The sequence below is a fragment of the Oreochromis aureus genome, linkage group 6 (genome assembly GCF_013358895.1).
Source record: "Oreochromis aureus strain Israel breed Guangdong linkage group 6, ZZ_aureus, whole genome shotgun sequence".
Taxonomy (NCBI): Eukaryota; Metazoa; Chordata; class Actinopteri; order Cichliformes; family Cichlidae; genus Oreochromis; species Oreochromis aureus.
Genome location: NC_052947.1, coordinates 37,122,069 through 37,143,632, shown reverse-complemented (window position 1 = coordinate 37,143,632; position 21,564 = coordinate 37,122,069). Strand labels below are relative to the sequence as shown.

General features: G+C 41.0%; 2 protein-coding genes across 14 annotated transcripts in view; both read left to right on the top strand.

Moving 5' to 3' along the window:
- The window catches only part of ctnnd1 (catenin (cadherin-associated protein), delta 1), a 32,695-nt gene extending 24,845 nt beyond the window's left edge, over positions 1-7,850 (top strand). For 10 of the 12 annotated variants that reach the window (XM_039613099.1, XM_039613095.1, XM_031756414.2 and 7 more), the window contains 8 exons: positions 484-611; positions 2,528-2,678; positions 2,825-3,020; positions 3,152-3,336; positions 4,051-4,098; positions 4,402-4,484; positions 5,256-5,352; positions 5,798-7,850. In XM_039613099.1, the coding sequence (XP_039469033.1) occupies positions 484-611; positions 2,528-2,678; positions 2,825-3,020; positions 3,152-3,336; positions 4,051-4,098; positions 4,402-4,484; positions 5,256-5,315 (851 nt within the window). In that variant the 3' untranslated portion in view covers positions 5,316-5,352; positions 5,798-7,850. Of the gene's footprint in view, positions 1-483; positions 612-2,527; positions 2,679-2,824; positions 3,021-3,151; positions 3,337-4,050; positions 4,099-4,401; positions 4,485-5,052; positions 5,235-5,255; positions 5,353-5,797 lie in introns of those variants that run through there. The other 2 variants (XM_039613097.1, XM_039613096.1) reach the window with 2 other exon arrangements.
- Positions 7,851-9,060: 1,210 nt separating this feature from the next.
- LOC116333238 lies at positions 9,061-20,895 on the top strand. 2 transcript variants are annotated; one of them, XM_031756433.2, is made up of 7 exons: positions 9,061-9,210; positions 12,298-12,416; positions 12,515-13,449; positions 13,632-13,724; positions 15,306-15,771; positions 17,052-18,806; positions 20,146-20,895. In XM_031756433.2, the coding sequence occupies exons 2-7, from the start codon at positions 12,314-12,316 to the stop codon at positions 20,448-20,450; spliced, it is 3,657 nt and encodes a 1,218-aa protein (XP_031612293.1). In that variant the 5' UTR covers positions 9,061-9,210; positions 12,298-12,313; the 3' UTR covers positions 20,451-20,895. The 2 variants fall into 2 exon arrangements, with proteins under 2 accessions (XP_031612293.1, XP_031612284.1); XM_031756424.2 differs by having other exon boundaries at positions 17,031-18,806.
- The last annotated feature ends 669 nt before the right edge of the window (positions 20,896-21,564 follow it).

The window sequence follows — 21,564 nt, the reverse complement described above, 5'->3', positions numbered from 1 at the left end:
ATGTAGGTGTCATAGTGGTCAGGCTCCTCCTGTCCTGGTGTGTCTCTGCTTATTCTCCATCAATCGTCTCTGCTGTTTTAAGAGTTAATATTTGGAGTAAGATCTTCTGTCCAAGGCTTTTAGAGCTTAATGAGCAGACAGTTGGGCACCATTTGTTTTGTCTCTACTGAAGCCTTTACCAAGTGTCTATCGGCTTGATGATAGTATAGAAGTTTGCTGTGTTCTTATCTGGAGGCTGGTATAAAGAAAACCGTATATGTACTTGGATAAAGATTAGGTATCACTCCATCTTGATACCACATTCAGGAACACTTATCCTCTTTGATTTTCAAGAATTACTGCTTAATACATCCCTGCACATGTTGTTCAATAATTAATATGTCTGTATTTTATACTCCTGAAAGATTATTTCTTTATGAAGGACCTGTTACATTATCAATGTTCCCATCACACACGTGTCCACTCTCTGCCTGTTTCCTGTAGGCTATGAGCTGTTGTATCAGCCGGAGGTGGTTCGCATCTACATGTCTCTGGTAAAGGAGTCCCAAAACCCCACAGTGTTGGAAGCTTCAGCTGGAGCTATTCAGAACCTGTGCGCTGGACACTGGAATGTAAGAACTGCCATCTTTTTTGATTTTACAGTAGCAGAACTTTATGTGCTAAGTAAATAAACCAGATTGGGAAGTCGGAATAAATGGTGCTGTTTTAGCATTAGTCATTGCAATCAAAGGTTATTTCAGGAACATTAGTAAACACTCTATGTGAGGATTTCTATTAGATTTGTCTGTTCTTAGAGGTTATCTGTGATGTAACATACAAGTATTTTGACTTTGTGCAAATGAGAAAAATCACCGTGGTATTTGTTTAGTCAACACTCCACCTAAAGAGCTGAAGTATTAGTTTACTGGTTGATCTACATTCCTATGCTAACATATGGCCTAAAGCTACAGGTCAAAGCAGCAGAAACAAGCTTCCTCTGAAGGTTGGCTGGGATCAGCTTTAGAGAGAGGGTGATAAACTCAGTTATTTGAGAGGGTCTCAGAGCTGCTAGTTCTCTTACATCAAAAGCAACAACTCACTGGATGGTAACAACTCATCCAGTCCACACATGCAAAAAAAATCAAAGCATAGGTGTCCCTAAATTATTATGTGCAATAATTAGAAATGACAGAGGGAAAAGTATTGAACACCTGAAGAAAGGGAGGTGTGGAACATCATGACACGCCTGAAATCTATCCGTAATTAGAAAGCAGTTCTGCCACTTAGTCAAAATTAAGATCTGCTCATGATGAGCTGTTGGAGCCAGAAGTGGAGGCGCCATCATTTCACCATAAACAACCGCGACCAAGATGTTCCCCACAAGATTTCACACAGAAGAGTGAAAAGTTGTCAGAGAGCAAAGGACCACTTGTGGAAAGCTACAGAAAGACCTGGAATCAAAAACATGTAATGCACTCAACTGCCATGGCATGCATGCACTTTCACCACACAAGACGCCGTTGCTGAAGAAAAAACATGTTGAAGCATGTCTTCTCTCAAGTTTGGTGAACAGCATTTAGACAAGCCTGTGAAATACTTGGAAAATGTAGTCTGGTCAGATGAGACTAAAATGGAACTCTTTTGATACCATAATAAACACCATGTTCAGAGGTCAAAAGGCACCGCAACTCATCCCAAAAACACCACAACACATTTTACCTGCTGCTAAAATGTGTTTGTCAAATAAAATAAACTGAAAAACACATATAAATGCTACAGTATTCTGTGACGCCATTATTATTATTATGGGGCTGTTTTTCAGCATATGTACCATATGCACGATTCATATGATTGAAGGAAGGATTGATGGAAACTGAGATATTCTTTATGAAAATCTGCTGCCATCTACCAGGATGATGAAGATGAAATGACGGGGGGATATTTCAGCAAGACAGTATTCCCAAACACAGCCAAGGAAACTGGTGGTTTGTTTCAGAGAAAGAAAAATAACGCTGCTAGAATGGCCCAGCCAATCACCTGACCTCAATCTAACTAAAAACCTATAGAAAGAAATAAAGCTCAGATTTTGAAACCTTCAAAGACTGTTTGTGTGGAAGACTGGCACAAAATCACACCTGCAGCTAGTTTCTCCTTACAAGAGACCTCTCGAAGCGGTCATCACCAACCACTTTTGTAACAAGTATTAAATGAATTTCAGTCTGTGTGTTCAATGCGTTTTGCTTATGTCATTTATCATTATTACACAAAATTTAATTTATGAACATCTATCTTTGATTTCTTTGCATGTGTGGAGTGGATGTGTTATCAACATCTGGTGAGAATTTCATATCAGTGACAGCTTTAGAAATATATTTACTTAGAAAACTGGTGATGTGTCCAATACTTATTTTACCCTGTGTAAGTAGCATTTGACAGGCAACGGTAACCCACTGAGTGAAAAGTTTGTTAAAAACCAAGCACGAGATTTAGCAGCAATGGTCGTCAAGATGGTCTTCTAAATCAGTAAAAGCACATTGTGTGTCTGTAGTATGGCAGATGCATCCGTGGCTTGGTGCGCAGGGAGAAAGGTTTATCCATGATGACGGAGCAGCTGGCTCATAACAACGACCGCGTAGTCCGAGCCATGTCCGGAGCCCTTCGCAACCTGGCCATTGATGGACGAAACAAAGAGCTACTAGGTGAGACATTTAACTCTTTGTGTGACTGAGCTTCAGTGAAAATGGTTTTAACCAGAGTTTAAAAAAAACAAACTCCCCAGCTTTATTACATACCAGTGTCAGTAGTTGTAAGTATGTTGCAATCTTAATCTTCCCTGTGTTGTCAGGTAAACATGCGGTGCCTAACTTGGTAAATAACCTGCCTGGTGCTGGTCAGAGTCAGCCAGTGCGAGCAGTGTCAGAAGAGACGGTGGTGTCTATACTGAGCACGCTCCATGAGGTGCTGGGCTCCAGTCTGGAAGCAGCCAAGACCCTCAGGGCTGCGAATGGCATCGAGAGACTGGTGCTCATCAACAAGGATGGGTAAGCAGTGACAGATGGCTACAGATCATTTGGATAATTTTCTGTCCAGGTTTTAGAGCATCTTGAAATTGCAATAACGGATTATTTTCCTAAATTGCACCTTCCTCCCTCTCTGTGCCTCTCTTCTTCAGTAATCGTTCCGATCGGGAGGTGCGTGGAGCCGGCCTAGTGCTGCAGACAGTTTGGGGCTACAAGGAGCTGCGGCGCACTTTGGAAAAGGATGGCTGGAAGAAGACAGACTTCATGGTCAACTTAAACCCTCCCACCAACAAACCCAACGGATATGAGGAAAGCACTCTGCCGCTTATAGACAAAGGTCAGTGGTAGGAGCCAAAATAGCCAACACTTTGCTTAAAAGGTTTCAGTGTAATGATTGTTGCCAGTCTTGTTTTTAAAAAATAAATTGTGTAGTGGTGTCAGTTGTTATTCACATTGGCATTTTAAGTATCTATTCAGAGTTTCACATAAATTCCTTCTTAGATCTCTCTAAACTCGAGTCTGAACGATTCCTCTGCATGACTGCAACTCGGAAGTTGATTGTGCAGAATGATAACAGGTTGTTTGCAGATATGGAGTTATTCATCTCAGCCAACTTTGGATTCATTACATTTACAGCTTTACCGCATGGGGAATTTTCAAGAATAGTGAAAGCATATTTGATCTGCACTGCCTCCCAGTCAGTTTGCATGTTTTTGTTTTTTACTGTGTGTTGGACCTTCCTGACTCCTCCCTGAGTACTGAGGTCAGGTTTAAGGTATCGAAGGGACCGGGCCTCCTGAAGTGTGTGGCACTTTTTGTTGAAATGTCAACACAGGACATTTCTATTACTGTTTTAAAAGCACAGTTTCATTCTTTGAATTTCAAAGTAGACTGAATCTGGACATTTGCTTTTACTTAGTGTTAGTTGTGGTGATTTATTTAGTTTATTTTTTTTTACCTGTAGAGCAGTTTGGTCAGCGTTCGTTGCTCGTTCGTATTTGTCTCGACTTACATGTATTTCTGACTGTTTTAATATTTCTCTGACACACAGGTGGCAAAAGTGACCGGGACATGATTCCATTGAATGACATGGGACCAGGCAAGTGTGCAAACACAAAACACACAGATACAATTGACAGAAGAGCTGTCCAACATGTCTTTGCTTTTATTGGCGTCAAGTCATCACTGACTTCCAGCTGCTGCCTTTATGAGTCAGCACAGCGAACCATCTGCCTCTGTCCCTAGGATCCTCCTCTGTCACACTAACCTACTGCATGTTTTCCTTCACTACATCATAAATCTCCTCTGCGGTCTTCTTTTTCTCTTTCCTGCCAGCTCCATATTCTACGCCCTTTGTGTATTTATTGGAAGTACCAATTAAACACGTGCTTCTCCTCTTCAGATGCCTACTCCACACTGGACCAGACGGGGAGAAGGAACACTCTGGATAACACACTCGGACCTACTGACAAAGATTTTGATCAGGTATCGGCCAACCTCATGACACACACTGACACTCCTCACACCTTTGCCTAGAGACATAAGCCCGCATGTCTGCACCTTTACTGAGAATTTACTGCCTCACTCCTAACATGCACTTTGCTCTTTGCTACATACTCCTACATCTCTCTCCTGACCCCAATATAATGTAATGCTTCACTTAATTTTTAAAGTTATGTAGCCAATCCACACCTTGTTGTTGTTTTTGATTATAAATGGAATATTTTGGGGTTGAGGATAGCTGATCCGAGAAGCCAAAAACACCAAGCTGTGCTGTAGCTGCAGTGCTTCACCTGATTTTAGGCGCCATCCAAGTTCAGTCTGCGCACTCACAAAGCTGCTAAAGTTGTTGTTCAATGAATCTAAAGGCAAAAAACAATTAATCGTGTAAATTTCACACACTGGTTTCCCAGAAAGTTACCGTGTGAATGGACATGTTCTCACACACACCCACAGGCAGCATGTTGATGCATGTCTCGGTACAGCACAGGAGTTGATATTTATCTTGTGTGTTATTTCTCACCCTTGTCCCCTTTTTCCCACCTTAAAACAGGACCTAACATTTCACTAACATGTTGCAACTCTTCTTTCTTTCGTCATCCTGAACTCCCTCCACTTTTCCCCCTTCTGTGTCTACTCACCTCCTCTTTGGATTTTCACACTAAACCCTCTTTATTAACCCACTCCTTTGGGCTCTTCTCTCTCCTCATCTTTATCTGTCCTTCTCTCCTCTTTCTTTTTGTCTCTCTCCCCCAGGGAGGGATGTATGGGGAGAGGCAGGCCTCCTTGCCTCTAATGGATTCTTACGATGGTTAGGCTACACCCACTGTGTCACACTGCATGTCACCGCATGGTATGTGTGTCCCACGGGCTGCTCTCACAACTCACCGCATGGCCTAATATTCGTTTTGTAGTAAGATTTGTGACTATTTGTGTGTTTCTAATTGTGACTTGGATTATTAATGAGCTTCCATTGTAATATTTTTGGACTGTTTTGCTCCCCCTGCTGGTGAAAAGTGTCAAATCTTTATTTTTTTGTGGTTCCCTGGGTCTGATATACACACATTATTTTTTTTTTTTGTTACCTCTGCTTTGCACAGTTTGTACATTTTTTTTTTTTTTTTTTGTCCAATGTTAAGTAACATTTTTACCCACACCCTTTATCGTGTATTGTATTTTTTAATTAATCTATTTATTTTTCTTTAAAAGTGTGATTCTTTCCGCCCAGGCATGGTGCCTCACCTGTTAGCTGCTCCATGTTACCCGTTCACACGTTTGTACCTCTTCTTCTCTTGCAGAAAAACTGATAGTGTGCATAACAAGACGACAGCCTCCTCCCACTTACTGCCCTTGCTGAACTGACAATGGGGGACTACCGCTACACTACCGACATGACTAAACTTCATCCCTTACACTCACTCTCTTGCAGCTTCTCTTCCTCCCTCTGTCTCTCTGTTACATTCCTCCATTGCAGTTTAAACACTCGAATGAAACCATATGGAAAACTGACGATGCTCTGCATTCCCTGTGGACAGCCGGATGTGACACTACGACCACTTGACTCCAAAACCACTCCATCAGCACTACAGCTTGCTTGGACAACACTAATGCTCTCTTTCTTTGAGACTGTGGCTTCTTTGGTATTTTCTCGGAGGTCAGAGCAAAGACTAATTAAACTAATTAAAAAGGAACTGTTGGAATCATATCAGGACACTTTATGGTGAGATTTTCCATAAATGGCTAACACACTCTGTTTTGAAGAAATCGAGGGAATGTGTCATTGGTTTTCTCTCTCTCTCTCTCTCTTTCCTTAATGGTCACACACTACAAAATATGAGTAATTTCCTACCGGTGGGATCTTGTATTTATCTGTCTAATTAGATATGTGTACAGCTTCTGCTTCTGTTTTGGTAGCGGTTGTTCCTCTACTCGCTTCGCTGTGTACTTTTCGTTACGTACGCGTGCCAAATGACACTGCTACTGCTGTGACTGCCACTGCTAACGCGCAACAACATGGCACACTCAGACTTTTCTCCAGCAGCTACACTGAAAACTTGTCATCCGCTTTGTTCTGTTGGCATCTTGTGTTGGTGACAGCCCAAACGTGCGCGGGCGTGCTGCTTTTTTCTGCATTTGGTTGTGACGATCCACAACTGTACAAGGTTAGTTATACAGCCAGGAATAAAGCAGACGAATGATTCTCCTCCTCCTTGTTGGAACAGACGGCAGAGTCTATTTCTAAAGTGATCTTTCTGTTAAATGCATCCCCCTTTTTCTTGGTAATTCTTAGTGGATATCTCAAGGATCCGGCGGGTGCATTTCCTTTTATCTGCAGGTCCATAATCTTATGAATGTGTACATATGCAAGATTGTCTTTAATCGTGGGCTAACTGGAGTGCCTCGCTTATTCAGGATGGGTCTCATGGGTGTGTCCAGCGTGACCTGGGTAACTGGTCAAGTTGTTTTTTTGTTTTTTCACAGCAGCATACAATTTGGGAGTACTGTATGTAGAACTCAGAAGTTTTTATTCTGCGAGAATATGTGATCTTGTATGTTATTGGATATTTCTTTAAAAAAAATTAAACTCTTGAGTTCTGTATAACTTACTGCTTCACAAATCCATAACCTGCCTGGCTTTAAGACTACAGATCGACACAGTGCTGTCTGTTTTTTGCCCACATTTCTTTAGTACGGTGTTTGTTCTGAAGAGGAATGCTTATTCTTAGTGCCGAGTGAGATGTAGATACTTGCTGCGTGGATGATTAAAAGAAGCACTACGGGGTTGTAATGTGTGATTTTTCTTTTCTTTTTTAACCTCCTTTTTTCATGCCAGTTGAAATATGACAGCCTCCTTTTCTCAAATTAACAAGTTGTCTTCTAGATTGGGCTGACTGACTGAAAGATGAAAATGATAGCGAGCGAGGGCTAGTGTTAGAAAAGGAGGCATAGACCAGAATCTGCTATTAGATAAAATCAAGAAAAAAGTAAAAGCACATTTAAACTATATATACAAGAGAATATTTGTTAATTTTAATGGTTTTATGTATTATTATTTTTTATATATATATTGATTTGGGTTTAATTGTTTTGGGTGCTCTGGGTGAATGCATATGCAATCTTTTTTTTTTTTCTTTTTGGTTTGATTGAAAACAGTTTGTCTTAATTGAAAGCAAAACCAAGTTAGCTGAATAGAAATCCTCCGACACCATCATCAGATACACTAATGGGAAGGAAAAAACCAGATTGTTGACTAATGTAATCTCTTTGCCTTGGCTCTTAAAGTTGCACATTCTCATTTATGAATGAATTATGTAACTAGCAATAATGTTTTTAATAAAAAAGAAAATTATTTCTTGGTGCCCGTGTTCTCTTTTGTCAGATTCTATTTTTTTTATTTAATTATTTTTTTTAAAATGGGAACAAGGAGACGTTTATGGTTTTTGTAGTCCCTCAGTATCATTTACTTGTGGTTATTATAGTTGAAAATGGGGGTAAAAGAACAAGACTACAAAAAAAGTATTTGATACTTTTAAAAACATATTGAGGAAATTAAGCAGCAGTAATTTAAGCATGAGAAGGAACTGGTCCAGACTTTTAGTGACACTGTAGGAAGTCCACATGGCTGCGAGTCAGGTGACAAAATTCCAGCAAATTAAAATTGGGACAATAATTCTGAGCCATTTATCATGTGAAGGACAAATTCCATTTGAAAGCAACATTCCTGACACCCGCATGCAGGTCTCCCTTTACTCATGTCTCCTTTTTACATGTTTGCTGCTGTTTCATTTACAAAACTTTTGGCCGTCTGAGGGAAAACGTCCATTAGCATATTTTTTATTTTATTTTTTTTTAAATCCAGAAATGTTCTGGTCTTTGTTTTTGCTGCATTTGCTTTTTTTGTGGTAGTATTTGCCATATTCCACATAATTCTGCATATTTTGTGACTTGCAGTGTTTTTTTTACCTTCTGCTGTCAAGCATTGGCAGAATAACCACGATGATAACCTTTAACACCCATGTCTGTCACATAGCTATAGATGCACTGTAGATGGGATAAAGTACAAAAACATCTGTAGACTCAAAGTTCTCAAGTCCTGATGCAAGACCACCAAGGTGGTTGAGAACAACAGGACTAAGGTCCTGTGAGACTTTAAGTTCCAGACAGAGAAGCAGCTACTGACCAACCAACCACACATAGTGGCGGCTGACAAGGAGGAGAAGACTGCAGTTGTGATAGTTATGGTGATGACCAATGCACACCGACATCAGGAAGAAGGAACATGAACACAAACACAAGTAAAAGGGCTCTCCCTCTCATATATACACATTTTGATTTCCGCTGATTCGGTTTCATGCTGTTTTGTTATCAACAAACTACACAGTATATGTCAGTAAAGAGTTCTAACTTGAATATTTAATTCATAAATTTATTTATTTTTCACTATCACAGAAACTAATTAGAACTAAAAAATTCAAACCAATGGAACTAAAAGTGAATCCACTCTGAGTCGACACCAAACTTACTAATAATTGAGCGCTCGGTGTCATTTCACAGGGCGGTCAGTAGGTGTCGCTATGACGTTGCAACACCATCTCGGATGCAAAAACTGGTGATGGGCGGTGGGTGAGGTGTTGCATATGATTGTGTGACTTTGGGGAAAAATAAACATAATCTTCCATGAACCCTCTGCTCCTGCTACAGCAAAATTTTGGTAAGTGTAATTTTAAAGCTAAGCTACATTAGCCAAAGTGTTTGAAATCGCTCCAGAGTTAGCCAGCTTAATAAAGTTAAGCCAATTAAACCTTCATTCTAAGGAATTGAAGGATTATTAAGTTGTAGTCTATGAATAAAGTGGGAAAATTTTATGCGAAATGAAGGGCGTTTTTTTTTTTTTTTTTGCATTTTTGTGCTAACATGTAGCTACCTCTTAAGCTAGCTAGGATAAGTCTAGACAGCGATGATTAACCAACACATTTTGTTAAAAAAAAGTCGGCTTAGGTGTCCAGAAAAATGCGATTAATGGAACAAATGAAACAAATAAACAAATAAAAACGTTGTCTGATTGGTAACAAGCCGATAGTGAAGTTCGCAAACGCTAATTAATTTGTAGGGCTCCTCCACGTGGTCCACATGCTCCCAGAGTAAGTGTTAGCTGTGATCCTGCCAGAGAGACCACCTCTGTACACACCGCACACAGGAAACTAGCTGTGACTCATTACACTGCAGGAAGAAAACAGGTATCTAGCGGTGTACCTAGTATTCAAATTAATGATCTCAAGTTGTACCAAGAACTTAAACCTGCAGAAAATTATAAAAAGAGGTCAAAAGTTTGGCTTCCCCAAACCATGAATGCAGCAATTGAGCAATTTCCTCAGAAATGTTCTTTTCGATTTTAGGAAACAAAGCTGTTCAACACAAAAGATAAAAGGTTTTCTCATAAATAAACTGGAGGTATTATTCAGATTAATAGAAAATAAATTAAACCATTATCTAGTATCCATGTATGCAGAAAAGCTCAAAATGGTATGTTAAATTACAATAAAAGCAGTAATACAATTATAAAAGCAAAAAATAGTAATTGGAATATTTGTGTACTTTTAAAGGAATACCATACCATGAATCTGATTTGTTTCTGTTTTTTTTCTCATCATCAACAGATCTGTTTCCTGCCATTTGAAAAAAAAAAAACATTTCTAAGCGAAGTTGGTCAAATAATTCATTTTTGTGCAAATCAGCCAAACTTTGAAAGCAGTTTTTAATTTATTTGACTGGTAATTTCTATGCAAAGTTTTCCATGTCTGCTAATACTGACTACCTTATGACTGTACTTGTATTCAATGGGATAGTGAGTTTTTTTCCCCGCATGTTACCGGGATATTCTGTACATGCATTAATTATAATACCATAAGGAGCTTAACAGTTATAGGACACTTACTAGGACATAAATATTAACAGTAATAGGAATGAGAACTTTTTAAAGCCGGGGTAAAGTCAACAAGCTATTTAAGTGTTTAACAGATTTGTTTGGAGGCAGACGATGTGTGGCGACCTTAAAGTTGTAGCCGAAAGAAGAACAATGTTTCTATACAAGCAGTTTTTGTGTCCCAGTTTTTGCTGAAATTAAATTCACATGCCCTTCAGTGAACTATGCTGTATAGCCAAGCTGGAAAAAAAAAAGAAATGGGTTGTGACTATTGTCCACCCATTTCCCTAAATAATTATCACAGTGATTTAATTTTTTAACTGGCAGCAGGTTATTTAACCCTACCCTAAGGCAGTGAGTAGGTTCTCTTCTATTAAACAACCATGTCTGGAGACGTATCCTGGGGTTGTGGAAAAGATCTTACTCTATTTCAGAAGGGTGAAATTATTGGCCTGAGCAGGGGAAAAACTCAGGAGATTCCTAAAATGACGAAAACTGGGTTAGTAACTGTCCAGTGCATTATTGCATTATTGAAACCTGTAAGCATGGTGGGGAACCATCATCTTTGATGAAGAAATGGACAAAATCTTGACTGATCCTGATCAGAGATTACTGAAATATTTGGTGAAATTAGTTTGTAAAAGCCTCAGTTTAATTTATATAACGCCAAATCACAGCAACAGTCTTGTCGAAGTGCTTTATATTGTAACAGAACAACCCTACAATAATACAGAGAAAACCATCCATGAGCAAACACTTGGCAGTGGTGGAAAGGAAAAACTCCCTTTTAACAGGAAGAAACCTAAAAAAACAGAGTCATGGCATTTCCAATCTTACATTGTAGCAAACTCAGTACATTGGGACTAAATGCAATCATAGCCCTAAGAAAACCACTTCTCAGTGAGGCTGTAACGGTGGAAAGAAGACTTCAATTTGCTTAGGCGCTTAAAGATAGTCTGAGCCCAGATTTATCCTGCTTAAGAGTGATTAGCACGTCATACTGAGGGATACAGATAAATTGATGCACCAACACAAGCCTGGGGGGCAGTCTTGTGGTTGGTTTAGTTGCTCATACCTAGTAGGTTCAGCATTGTTGAATGAATGTACTGAATGACCAGCTTTTTCCAGCCACGGATTTTTTTCTTCCCTGATGGCATGGACATATTCCAAGATGGCCGCATTCATTCTGATCAAATTGTGGCAAAGTGGTTTGGGTCCAGATGTTTATTCACTGAGAATCTTTGGAATGTGCGTGTCGGCATAGAAATAAATGTTGTGACATTTCGTAAGCTTAATGAAATGACTCATAAAGGTCTGAGACAAATTCCAAATGGCAGCTGGTTTATAAGCTTCCAGATGAGAAGATGAAGACAAGCACACACACAGTCAGATAAGTCAGGAAGTCATGCAGGCACATGTTGATGTGACAGAGATAAGTCCTTGTAGTCCCTTATTTGGGCAGTTACTTTGAAGGACTATCTAATCGTTATCATTATCTGAGTGGTAACCATGGAATAAAAACTGTACATTTATAATCACCTGTTAAATCTGATTTAAAACGCTTGCATACTTTGTGCCAAAATAAGACTTTGAAATGCTTTTTTCCATCTGAAGGTTGGGCTTCAGCCACCGTGTTTGCTGTTACAGAATTCTCACTTAAGGATTCTTTGCCATGTCTCTCTTATGCCTCTGATGTTGTGTAGGGAAACATAATTTTTGCACACATGCCCTGAAATGTTAACCATATTACTTTTTTTAAATTTAAAAACTTCTCTTTGGATGGGTATTTCAAACTCCCTCTGGCTGCGAATGCTCTTGTGCGTGATTGATTTCGCTTGCAAACTTCAAGACGGCTTCTGTTTGTACTTCAAACAGAAGTGCCCATGCGAACATGCAGAGGTACCTGTGGCCTGGTTATGAGGTGCAGCTTCTTGGGGGGCTGCAGAGACAACAGAACAGTGCCCAGTTCTGTGACACCCTGCTCCAAACTGAGGGTGAGAAAGAAGGAAAATTACAAAGTTCTTTGTGATGTAAGACAATGTACAAAATGCACAATTGAGTCATTCTTTCCTAACTTATTCTTTATGTAAAGGTATCTCAATCCCAACCCACAGCTGCATCCTTGCAGCTCTCAGCCCGTACTTGTCTCAGAAGCTTTCAGCCTCCCCCTCACCTCCATCTGGACAGAAGCGTCAGCTCCAGCTCCAGACCGTGAAGGCCCAGACTCTGCTCAAGCTGGTTGGTCTGCTTTACTCTGGTGTGCTGGAGGTAAAAGGAAACAATGAGAAGAGTGATGTGCTGGCTGCAGCCCACCAGTTTGGAATCACAGACCTTGTACGAGGACAGAAGGGTGGAGGGCCGAAAGAAGTCCAGGAAAGGAGGCCGAGTCTTGGGAATTGCAGAGAGAGATGGGGAAGCCTAAAAATACAGGAGACACATGTTGAGGCTGAGGTGGCTGGCACGGGAGAGGAAAATTCACCAGTCAGAAAGAAAATCTGTGTGTCTGTTGGCACACAGACAGTAACCATTGTTGAAAATTCAGTGGATTTTGGAAATCTGGAGCCTGCCTCCTCTGTAGCTCAAAGCCCGGATGTTTGTGTCACTGTTCCACATCTCACGCCTCGCCCCACCGTTCCCAGTGATGGAGAGTCTACATTTGGCCAAACTTGTGACAGTGTAACGAATCCCACATCCACTTCATCTTTTTCCATTGACACGGTGCCTTTTCCTACCATCCGTAATGATTCCAGCTCCTCAGAAGCTCAGGACGACTGTTACCAAGAGTCATCCGAGTCTGGAGACAGCGTCCGCTGGTTGGCCAGAGAAAGGGCAGGATTGGAGGATGGAGAATCAAACGGCACGGCAGCTGAGAATGAAAGAAATGCAGAGCAGCCACGACAGGTCTGCACAGATGAGATGAACAAAAAACAAAACTCGAGTGAAAGGAGTCCTTCACAATGCAGCACAGCGGTGAAAGATCTAACCAAGATGAAGGAGATGATGGAAGACGCACAGATATCCATCAAGGTGAGAAGAAATTGTACTTTTTCCGTATTGTGAGCAAGAGTTCCGTTTCATGAATTGAGTGTAGGCATCATGTACGTTCGTTGTCTCTGGATTAGTTTGTTATATGTCACACCACATGTGTTGGACGCCTTTCTCACTTTGTGTGTTTTTGTCAGAACTATATTTGTCTTACCTGTGTGCAGGTGAAGCTGAGGAGAAGAACGACAGGAGAGATGTGGGAGGTGGTGAAGGTACAAAGCCCAGATGAGACGTCAGTCCTGACATCACTGACTCAGGTATTTAAGGAATTTTAAGGAATAAATTGCAAAAAAAAAAAATTTAATTGCATTGTTTTGAAGCTACACTAAATACTTTTCAAAAAAAATTTATTTATGGTTCAGGCTTTACATGGTTAAGTGTGACAGTGTCATGAGATTTGTCATGAGCTATTGGGAGATTTGATGTATTTAGAAAAGTACATTTCAGTATCACTTAAATTCCCAGTTCTGAGTCTGACAGACGGCATAATCGAGTGAACATCAAGACTTTCATAAAGTGGAAGAATTCCCTGTGACAAAAACGTTTATTTTGATAAAAAATAGGATAAAAAATTACAATAACCAGCTTCTTCTTATTATTATTAATCTTTGTTTATACTGTGTTATAGAGCCAGGCAGCTGGAGACCTGAGAAACGAGTAATCATACCTTGTTATACTTTGAAATATGATTGAAGACCGTTGCTTGGTCTTTGCTTATTCTTGATGCCAGATGTTTCACATTGTTTTGAAATATTACCTATGAAAGCATGACAACTAAACATTTGATATAACTTAAGCTTACACTGGTAAGCAAGAAACAAGACATATCCATTCATCAACAAGAATAGAGACCGCAAGAGGGACGGTGCATTTCTGCAGAATAGAGTAGGCTGAAGAGGAGGAGGAGGAGGAGGTGCACGTGGCCTGACCGATGGTTTGGTGAGACGTTAAAGTCTCACTCTGCACTCTGTGAGAAGTAAGCATCAGCGGTATGATGTAAATGTGGTGTAAAACCTTAGCTGGGCAGGTTTAGCACGGCTGTTGCCTCAGGCTCGACTAGAAAGAAGGTGCGTTTCATCATGTTCTCCCCCTGAGATCAGCAGCACAGCAGACATATTTACTCTGTGGAAACTTTGCCATCCTTTACCTGGTAAAGGGAAAATGTCTTGATGGTAAAGCAGTATCTGTTTTTATACTTGTCTAGAAATTTGTCAATTGTTTAATGTGAATATGAAAAATAGGAATTGGAAAAAAGTGTTTCTAAAATGACAAGATCGTCAGTTAATTTCTTGTTCTTCACTTTGTTTCCTGTGAGTGCTGCAAACAGTGAAGTCGTTCGTTATTCAAACTGTGGGTCAGAAAAGTGAGTCTTAAATATTTTAACTGGTTTCTGCTGAGAGAGATTTCAGTGTTCCTTTCCAGCTCTCATCAAATAACTTGAACTGGAGGAATGAAAATCCAAACTTTGATATGAAACTTAGATTCCAGTGGTAAAATAAAGTCTTCCTCCCCTCGCCCCTACCCTGTCGTGGCTAATTGTCGGGGCTCCCTGAGCCAGAGTGTTGTTCACGTTTCAACCGTCGCCAAAGCACTTGTTCATAGGGGGTCGTCTGATTGTTAAGGGTTTTTTGTTTTCTCTGTATTACCTCACCTTACCTACCTTATAAAGCACTTAGAGGAAAGTGTTGGGGACTCATTTTCAGAGAAGCACCTAAATAAAATAGTTTGTTAGTCCATAGTTTAGCTGCAGACAGATGAATTCACCTTTGTTTTAAAGTTTGAATGAAAGGTGATATTTTGTAATGGTTTTAATGGTTTCCTATTCATCTTTCAAAAAGCCACAGACAGATGCTGAGGAACTCGAGCCTCCTCCCTCCCCTGTCCACCCATGCCCTGTTCAGAAACCAGAGATCCAGAACCTTCCACCTGCTGTAACCAGCTCTCCCACACAACCAGAACAACACCACAACACCACCTCTGAATCCCAGTCTTTATCCACCAGCAGCTTCACCTCAAACCCCAACAGTGAGGTTGAATCAGCGCCGGCGCCTCAGCCGCAGGGCTCTGTGGACGAGTGTGACGAGCAGATAGAGAAGCTGTTAGAGGACGTCATGATGAGCCTGAACATCCTGCCCAACTTTGAGGGTAACTGTAAGAAGTTGGAGTCGAGCCACAATGTTTGCCGAGTCCCAGTTTCACAGGGTGACGCAGCCCAGGGTCGGATGGATCCTGTTACCAGTGCAGCAGAGTGTGCTTTCTTCCAGGATTTGGAGTCACAAAGCAACCAGACGTCAGTGGATACAGGTAGAAGCTTTCTTTGTAAATACACATATATTTTTAATATCACATTATGAGGATAGTTGTGGCGGACCTGTGCTATGCTTCCTCTACCTGTAAGGTTTTTTTTGTTTTCTGTATTTTTCTTCTTTTGATGAAGACTCCTCAGCATCTCTCCTCACTGCGCCACAGGCTCCACGGGTCTCATTTCTGGCCTGTTTTTCTATTTTTATTGTTTAATTGTGGCTAGCAAACAGTTTTTAGGTCCATTACTGCCACCTTCTGAGTGCAGTAGTGTATTACATCTTACCAGTATTGGGGTTGTTTTTTGTTTGTTTGTTTGTTTTTAAGTATTTTGAGACAAGACATTGATTAATTTTAGAATAGGGAGTCAAAAATCCTGACCACCCCTCACTGTGAGTGTACTGAAGTTTACTGTTCAGCTTTTAACATTTATTGGTGATTTTTGTGTTTGTTTAGTTACATTTTAACAACATGTAAAGCCTTAAAGTTTGTCTTTATTATTTTTTATACCTTGTTTCTTTGAGAAATGGCCATCATAAGTAACTGAAGCCACGCTGCATGTTTTGTCTGAAACCTCAAACAGTTCTTCGTTCCTTGGATTAAACTTTTTAGTGTTTCTGCAAAGAAAATGAATTTGAAGAATTAACTGAGAGTAGGGAGCAGGTGGAAGAGAGCCTGGACAGAAGAGAAATAAAAAAGTCAGTGGAAGCAAAAAAAGAATACATGTGTATGAATGAGAGGGAGACTGGTGTAACAGTGAATCTGCAAAGAGTACAGGTAATGGGAGTAGAGCAGGTTTGTGGTTTGGAGATGGGGGGGCTCTGACAAAAAAATGCAGGAGGTGGAGGTGGCACAGTTGAAGATGCTCAGATTTTATCTGGAAGTGAGTAGGAGGGACAGCTGAGCTTGAGCAGTTTGTAGACGACTGTTTTAGCCCAGACTTCTGTCCTTTTTTTCGATTTTAAAAAGGCAGATGTGTATTTTCAGAGAGTAACACAGTAGAACCTTTTTCTTTTTAAAAGCACATTAAATGTTACTACAGAAGCAAACTGTGTTGTACCCGACTTAAGTCTCAGTTCAGGTGCTCTCGCTGCTACCCGTGCTGCTGCCCTTCTCAGTTTTCAGGAGCTTATTAATTGGTACTTTAGATTTTTTGTTTGTCACAGGTAATGTCTATAAAAATATAGGACTTATAATTCACATACAGTTCTTCTTTGGTAATTCAGGATGAACTGATAGTCATCTCCCCACTTGCTCTTTAGGTATCCATTGTTGTTTTGCAGGTCCAAACCAGCCCAAGTTAATCCAGCAGCAGCAGCCGACTCTCCAGTGCAACTCAGCTGTCAGATCTTTATGGCAAATCGATGGATTGAGCTGCCAGGGTTTACCTCCATTCAAAAGTAAATATTCTCTGTATCCGGAAACACCCACAGGCTCAGTCCTGTCTTCAGCTTTCTTCACCAGAGGCCAGAAACTCCATTACCCAGCATTTCAGCCACCATCCTCACAAGATGATCAACACCGTCTCGAGTTTTTACCTCTGCCAAATGGAAATGGGACACAATCTGAACCCACTTTTTCCTCACCTTGCATGGATGACTTGCGGCTTCCTCAGCGTCTCTCCCCATTAGAGCCAAGCACATCTGCAGCTAAAGGTCAGCCTCTACTCAACAACTCGGCAAACCCCAAACAGGGTGTCCAGCAGCAGCCATCCTTACGTAGGAGACCCTGGCTCTCGGACAACGCTGGTTTACTGCAGTTTCCCTTTAGCAGCATCATTTGCACGGGTCATAAAAGTACATCTCCGTCACCAGATCCAGATCACAGCTGTCAGTCAAAGCAAGAGCAGCAGGAGAAGGATTCACATCTAAAAAATGGAGGAACTAGTGCAGAAGGTTGCAAAGGGAATAGCTTGAAAGAGAGAGGAAAAAAATCAGCAGCAGAAGTAAAATCGTACTCCAGGAGGCTGAAGGAGAGTTTCAAATATAGACATGATGACACTACAGGAGACGGGAGGAAGAGAAGGCGCACAAATGATCAACAAGACTCCACCGGTTCTTGTTCTGCGTACAAAGATTTAAAAGTCAGTGATGGAACAAAGGATTGTTCAGTGAGTTTGTCGAGTAACAATGTGCTATTGAAGGAAAGAGAAGAGACTATCAGGTCTTCAAACGCACCATCTGGACTTCCAGGGAAACCCAGTAAAATGTCGCCCGTCATTGACAATGGGGGAGAAAAACCCTTTGGCACCAAGCCGTCTCGGATCAGGACCAGGGCCTTTATAAAAAAATCTCAAGAGGCAGCAAATGACACAACCCCACCTGAAACGCCTTGCATTTTCAAGCCTGTCGTCAGCAGAGCTCAGCTTGTGAATCAGGATGGTGTCTTGCTTGTGAAAAGGAAACGTGGTAGACCCCGAAAAATAAGACCTGTAGAGGAATCTTCAGAAAGTGTTCCTGCCATTGTTGAAAACAATGAAAATGGCGACAATGCGCAGGTTGACAGGAACCTGCCAAAAGAGCAGGAGGAGAAAAAAATGGAGAAGACGTGCAGAAAACGGAGGAGGAATGAGAGCGAGGTGGAGGTCAGCCCAGTGAAGAAGACTGCGAGTGTCGAGCACACTGAAAAGGCTGAAGAAATGAATGCCTGTGACGTAAAACCTGGGACAGTGAATCAGCGGCACATGGTCACTCTGAAGGACATTCAGAAGCTTATTAAATGGCAACAAGCACGAAGGATGAAGTCCAAACAGACCCAGGAAACACATGAACCTGTAAAAGGCACAGATGGCATATTGGAGAAAGGAGCGGACATTAAAGACGGGACAAACTCTGAAGAACATCACAAAGGTTCAAACATCGCAGTTGATAAAAATCACAATCTTCTTTTGAGCCCGTCTGCAGAGACAAACGGCCGTATGAGCGAGAAGAGGAGTTTGGATGGTGATGAAGACCACCCAGTGTCCTTAGACGTTGTGGAGGAAGATGAAGCCAAGGTGACAACGGAGAGAGAGCGACCACTGGGAAGACCTGATGAAGGTACTTTGAATTTTGCTGTTTCTGTTGCCATGGTAAATTACTTGGATTTTGCTTTGAAGGTTGTTATTCAGAATGAATGATCACATTGGTAGTATTGATTTTTCTGCTCTATGCCAATCATATAGGCACCTCCGAGGATGGGTTGGCATAGTGTGCTGTGGCTTCAGGCCATTTGTCTCAGCAGACGTGTACTGTAGAAAACACAGACCACAAACTGTCATGGTGGAGCTAAGGCACAGTGTTTGTGTTGCCCCCATGTGGGCTAACTGGAAGCTGCACAGTCTCACTTCAAAAACCTTTTCTAAAGTAGATGCAGATTTAGACATATAAAAGAGAAAAAAATAATTAAAAAAACTGAAGGTCATTACAGTTTAAACCTTGCAGTAGAACAAATTTACTTTTTAATATTTTTTTTCTTTTTAAGTCTGCTCATAATTTCAGTGGCTGTTCAGACATCAGCCTTAATACGGCCATTTTTTAAAACGTGCTGTTGCACAATCCAGCGCATGAACAAAATGTACTTAAGTGCTGTTTGTCCCGCTGTCTGGTTGCACTGCACCTTCATTTCTCAGTGGCTCTACTACATATAAAAAAATCTTCCTTGGAATGAGAATGCAGTGTTTTGTGTAGGAAACACTTTAAAATTCTCTCTGTAGGCATGTGTCCATGTTTGCTTTTGCTATCTAGTTTCTTCTTTTTCTTTCCTTTTTTTTAATGTCCTCAGTTATCTGTCACAACAGTGAGATGGCACTCGAGCAGTTAAAGCATGCCATAAAGCTTTCTTTCCATTTGGCTGTGCAGGTTTCTGTCATCTACTAACTGTTATTTTCAAACTAACCACCTAACCCTGGTCCTTCCTGTGGAGGACCAAGACTAGGTGGCAGCCTGACCAGGTTGCTCTTGTGGCAGTCACCATAGATCAGGGGTGTCCAACTCCAGGCCTCAAGGGCCGGTGTCCTGCAGGTTTTAGATAGCACTCTGGGTCAACACACCTGAATCAAATGATTAGTTCATTTCCAGGTCTCTGGAGAACGTAAAGAGATGTTGAGGAGGTAATTTCGCCATTTAAATCAGCTGTGATGGATAAAAGACACATCTAAAACCTGCAGGACATCGGCCCTCGAGGCCTGGAGTTCCCCACCCCTGGTCTAGGTGGATGGACTGTGAGATCAGTGGCCACTCGACTGAGATGATGCTGGTCAAAAGCTCACTGCTGGCTGTAGAGGCAGGTGATCAGTTATTTATCATCGGAAAGTGTGAGTATGCCTCTTTGTGCTTGCACACAAACATGCATGCACATGCCCCTGCTACCCTCACAGTCTCCTTCTATTTGGCACAGGGAAATCGGATACAACAGGGTCTCCATTCCTCAACGATGACTGCTCATCTCACAGTGACACCCTCCTGCCTGAAGAAAACACAGCTTTGGACTTGTTGCACCCCTTGACTGTGAAGATAACCAGTACAGACAAAAAGGGAAAAGAGGAGGAGGAAGAAGAGGTGGATGTCCTGGTTTGCTCCCCAGAAAAAGCACCTCAGACCAGAGAGTGTGAGGGGTTCCTCAACAACATAGACATGACTCCGAATGAAGATGAGGAAGATGATGTGAATGAGATTGACGTGACTGGAGACGAAGCAGAGTAACGTCATGTACGTGTGTGTATTTTTTACCCCGTCCAGTGGTCGGCTCTCACTCTAATACTGTCTCTGTTCTGGTTGTATTTATGTTCACATGTCACATGAAGTTGCGTATAAAGATTCATTTTTACATTCTTCACTTCATGTTTGCACCACTTTGGGTTTTCGTTTAGTTCCTTGTGTATGCGGTTCAAAAAGATGTTTAATTTCCATTAATAATATGCTAAAGAAAAAGTTTACAATAAGTTTGTTTTGTCAATTTTATACATTTTACATTTTCAGCGAAATTGTCAGATGAATAGAGGAAAAGGCACTTGAGTGGCCTTCAGTGATGTCCCTCTGTATGTTTCCAATGTGGAAAAGATCTGTTGTTTTAAGTCTATATTTGTAAAAGTGTTTTATGTACATCAGTACATAATATAATTATGGTTTATTAAACGTTTTCATGTGACAGCCTGCTTTCTTTAAAAAGCACCATAGCTGAACACAAGAGGGCACTACAGAATATACACTCACTGGCCACATTATTAGTTACATCTTGCTAGAACTCTAATTGGCATAGATTTAACAAAGTGCTGGAAATATTCCTCTTCCATTTTGGTCCATATTGACATGACGGCATCGCATGTCACGGCTGCAGATTTATGAGCTACACATTTATAATGCAATACTTTGGATTGAGCTCTGGTATCTATGGAGGCCCTTTGAGTGTCTTGCTGGAAGCAGGCATCAGAAGATGGGTACACTGTGGTCATAAAGGGATGGACATGACACACAAAGCAAGGTAAATCTCTGCTTTTATGTTTTCACAAACTTCTTGACCAACCATCCAAATACTGCAGAAGAAATGGAGACGTACAATTGGGAAGCAGTTTTTCCACTCCCAAAACCAAGCATCCGGTGGTTATTTGAGTTACTGTTGCCTTATCAGCTTGCAGCAGTCTGCCCATTTTCCTTTGTCGTCTGCCATCCACAATTAATTTTTACCCAGAGAACTGGTGCTCACTGGACATTTGATCTTTTTCTGATCTCTCTCTGTATTGGAACATCTCAGAAGATTCAAAACATTTATTGTCATGTGTACAAAGAAAAGCATTTCTCTGTACGATGAAATTCTTTC

Coding starts and splice junctions, on each gene's coding strand:
- LOC116333238 (XM_031756424.2), top strand. CDS start 12,314: ATGCAGAGGTACCTGTGGCCTGGTTATGAGGTGCAGCTTCTTGGGGGG. Junction 13,450..13,631: donor ACGCACAGATATCCATCAAG/GTGAGAAGAAAT, acceptor ACCTGTGTGCAG/GTGAAGCTGAGGAGAAGAAC. Junction 18,807..20,145: donor ACTGGGAAGACCTGATGAAG/GTACTTTGAATT, acceptor TATTTGGCACAG/GGAAATCGGATACAACAGGG.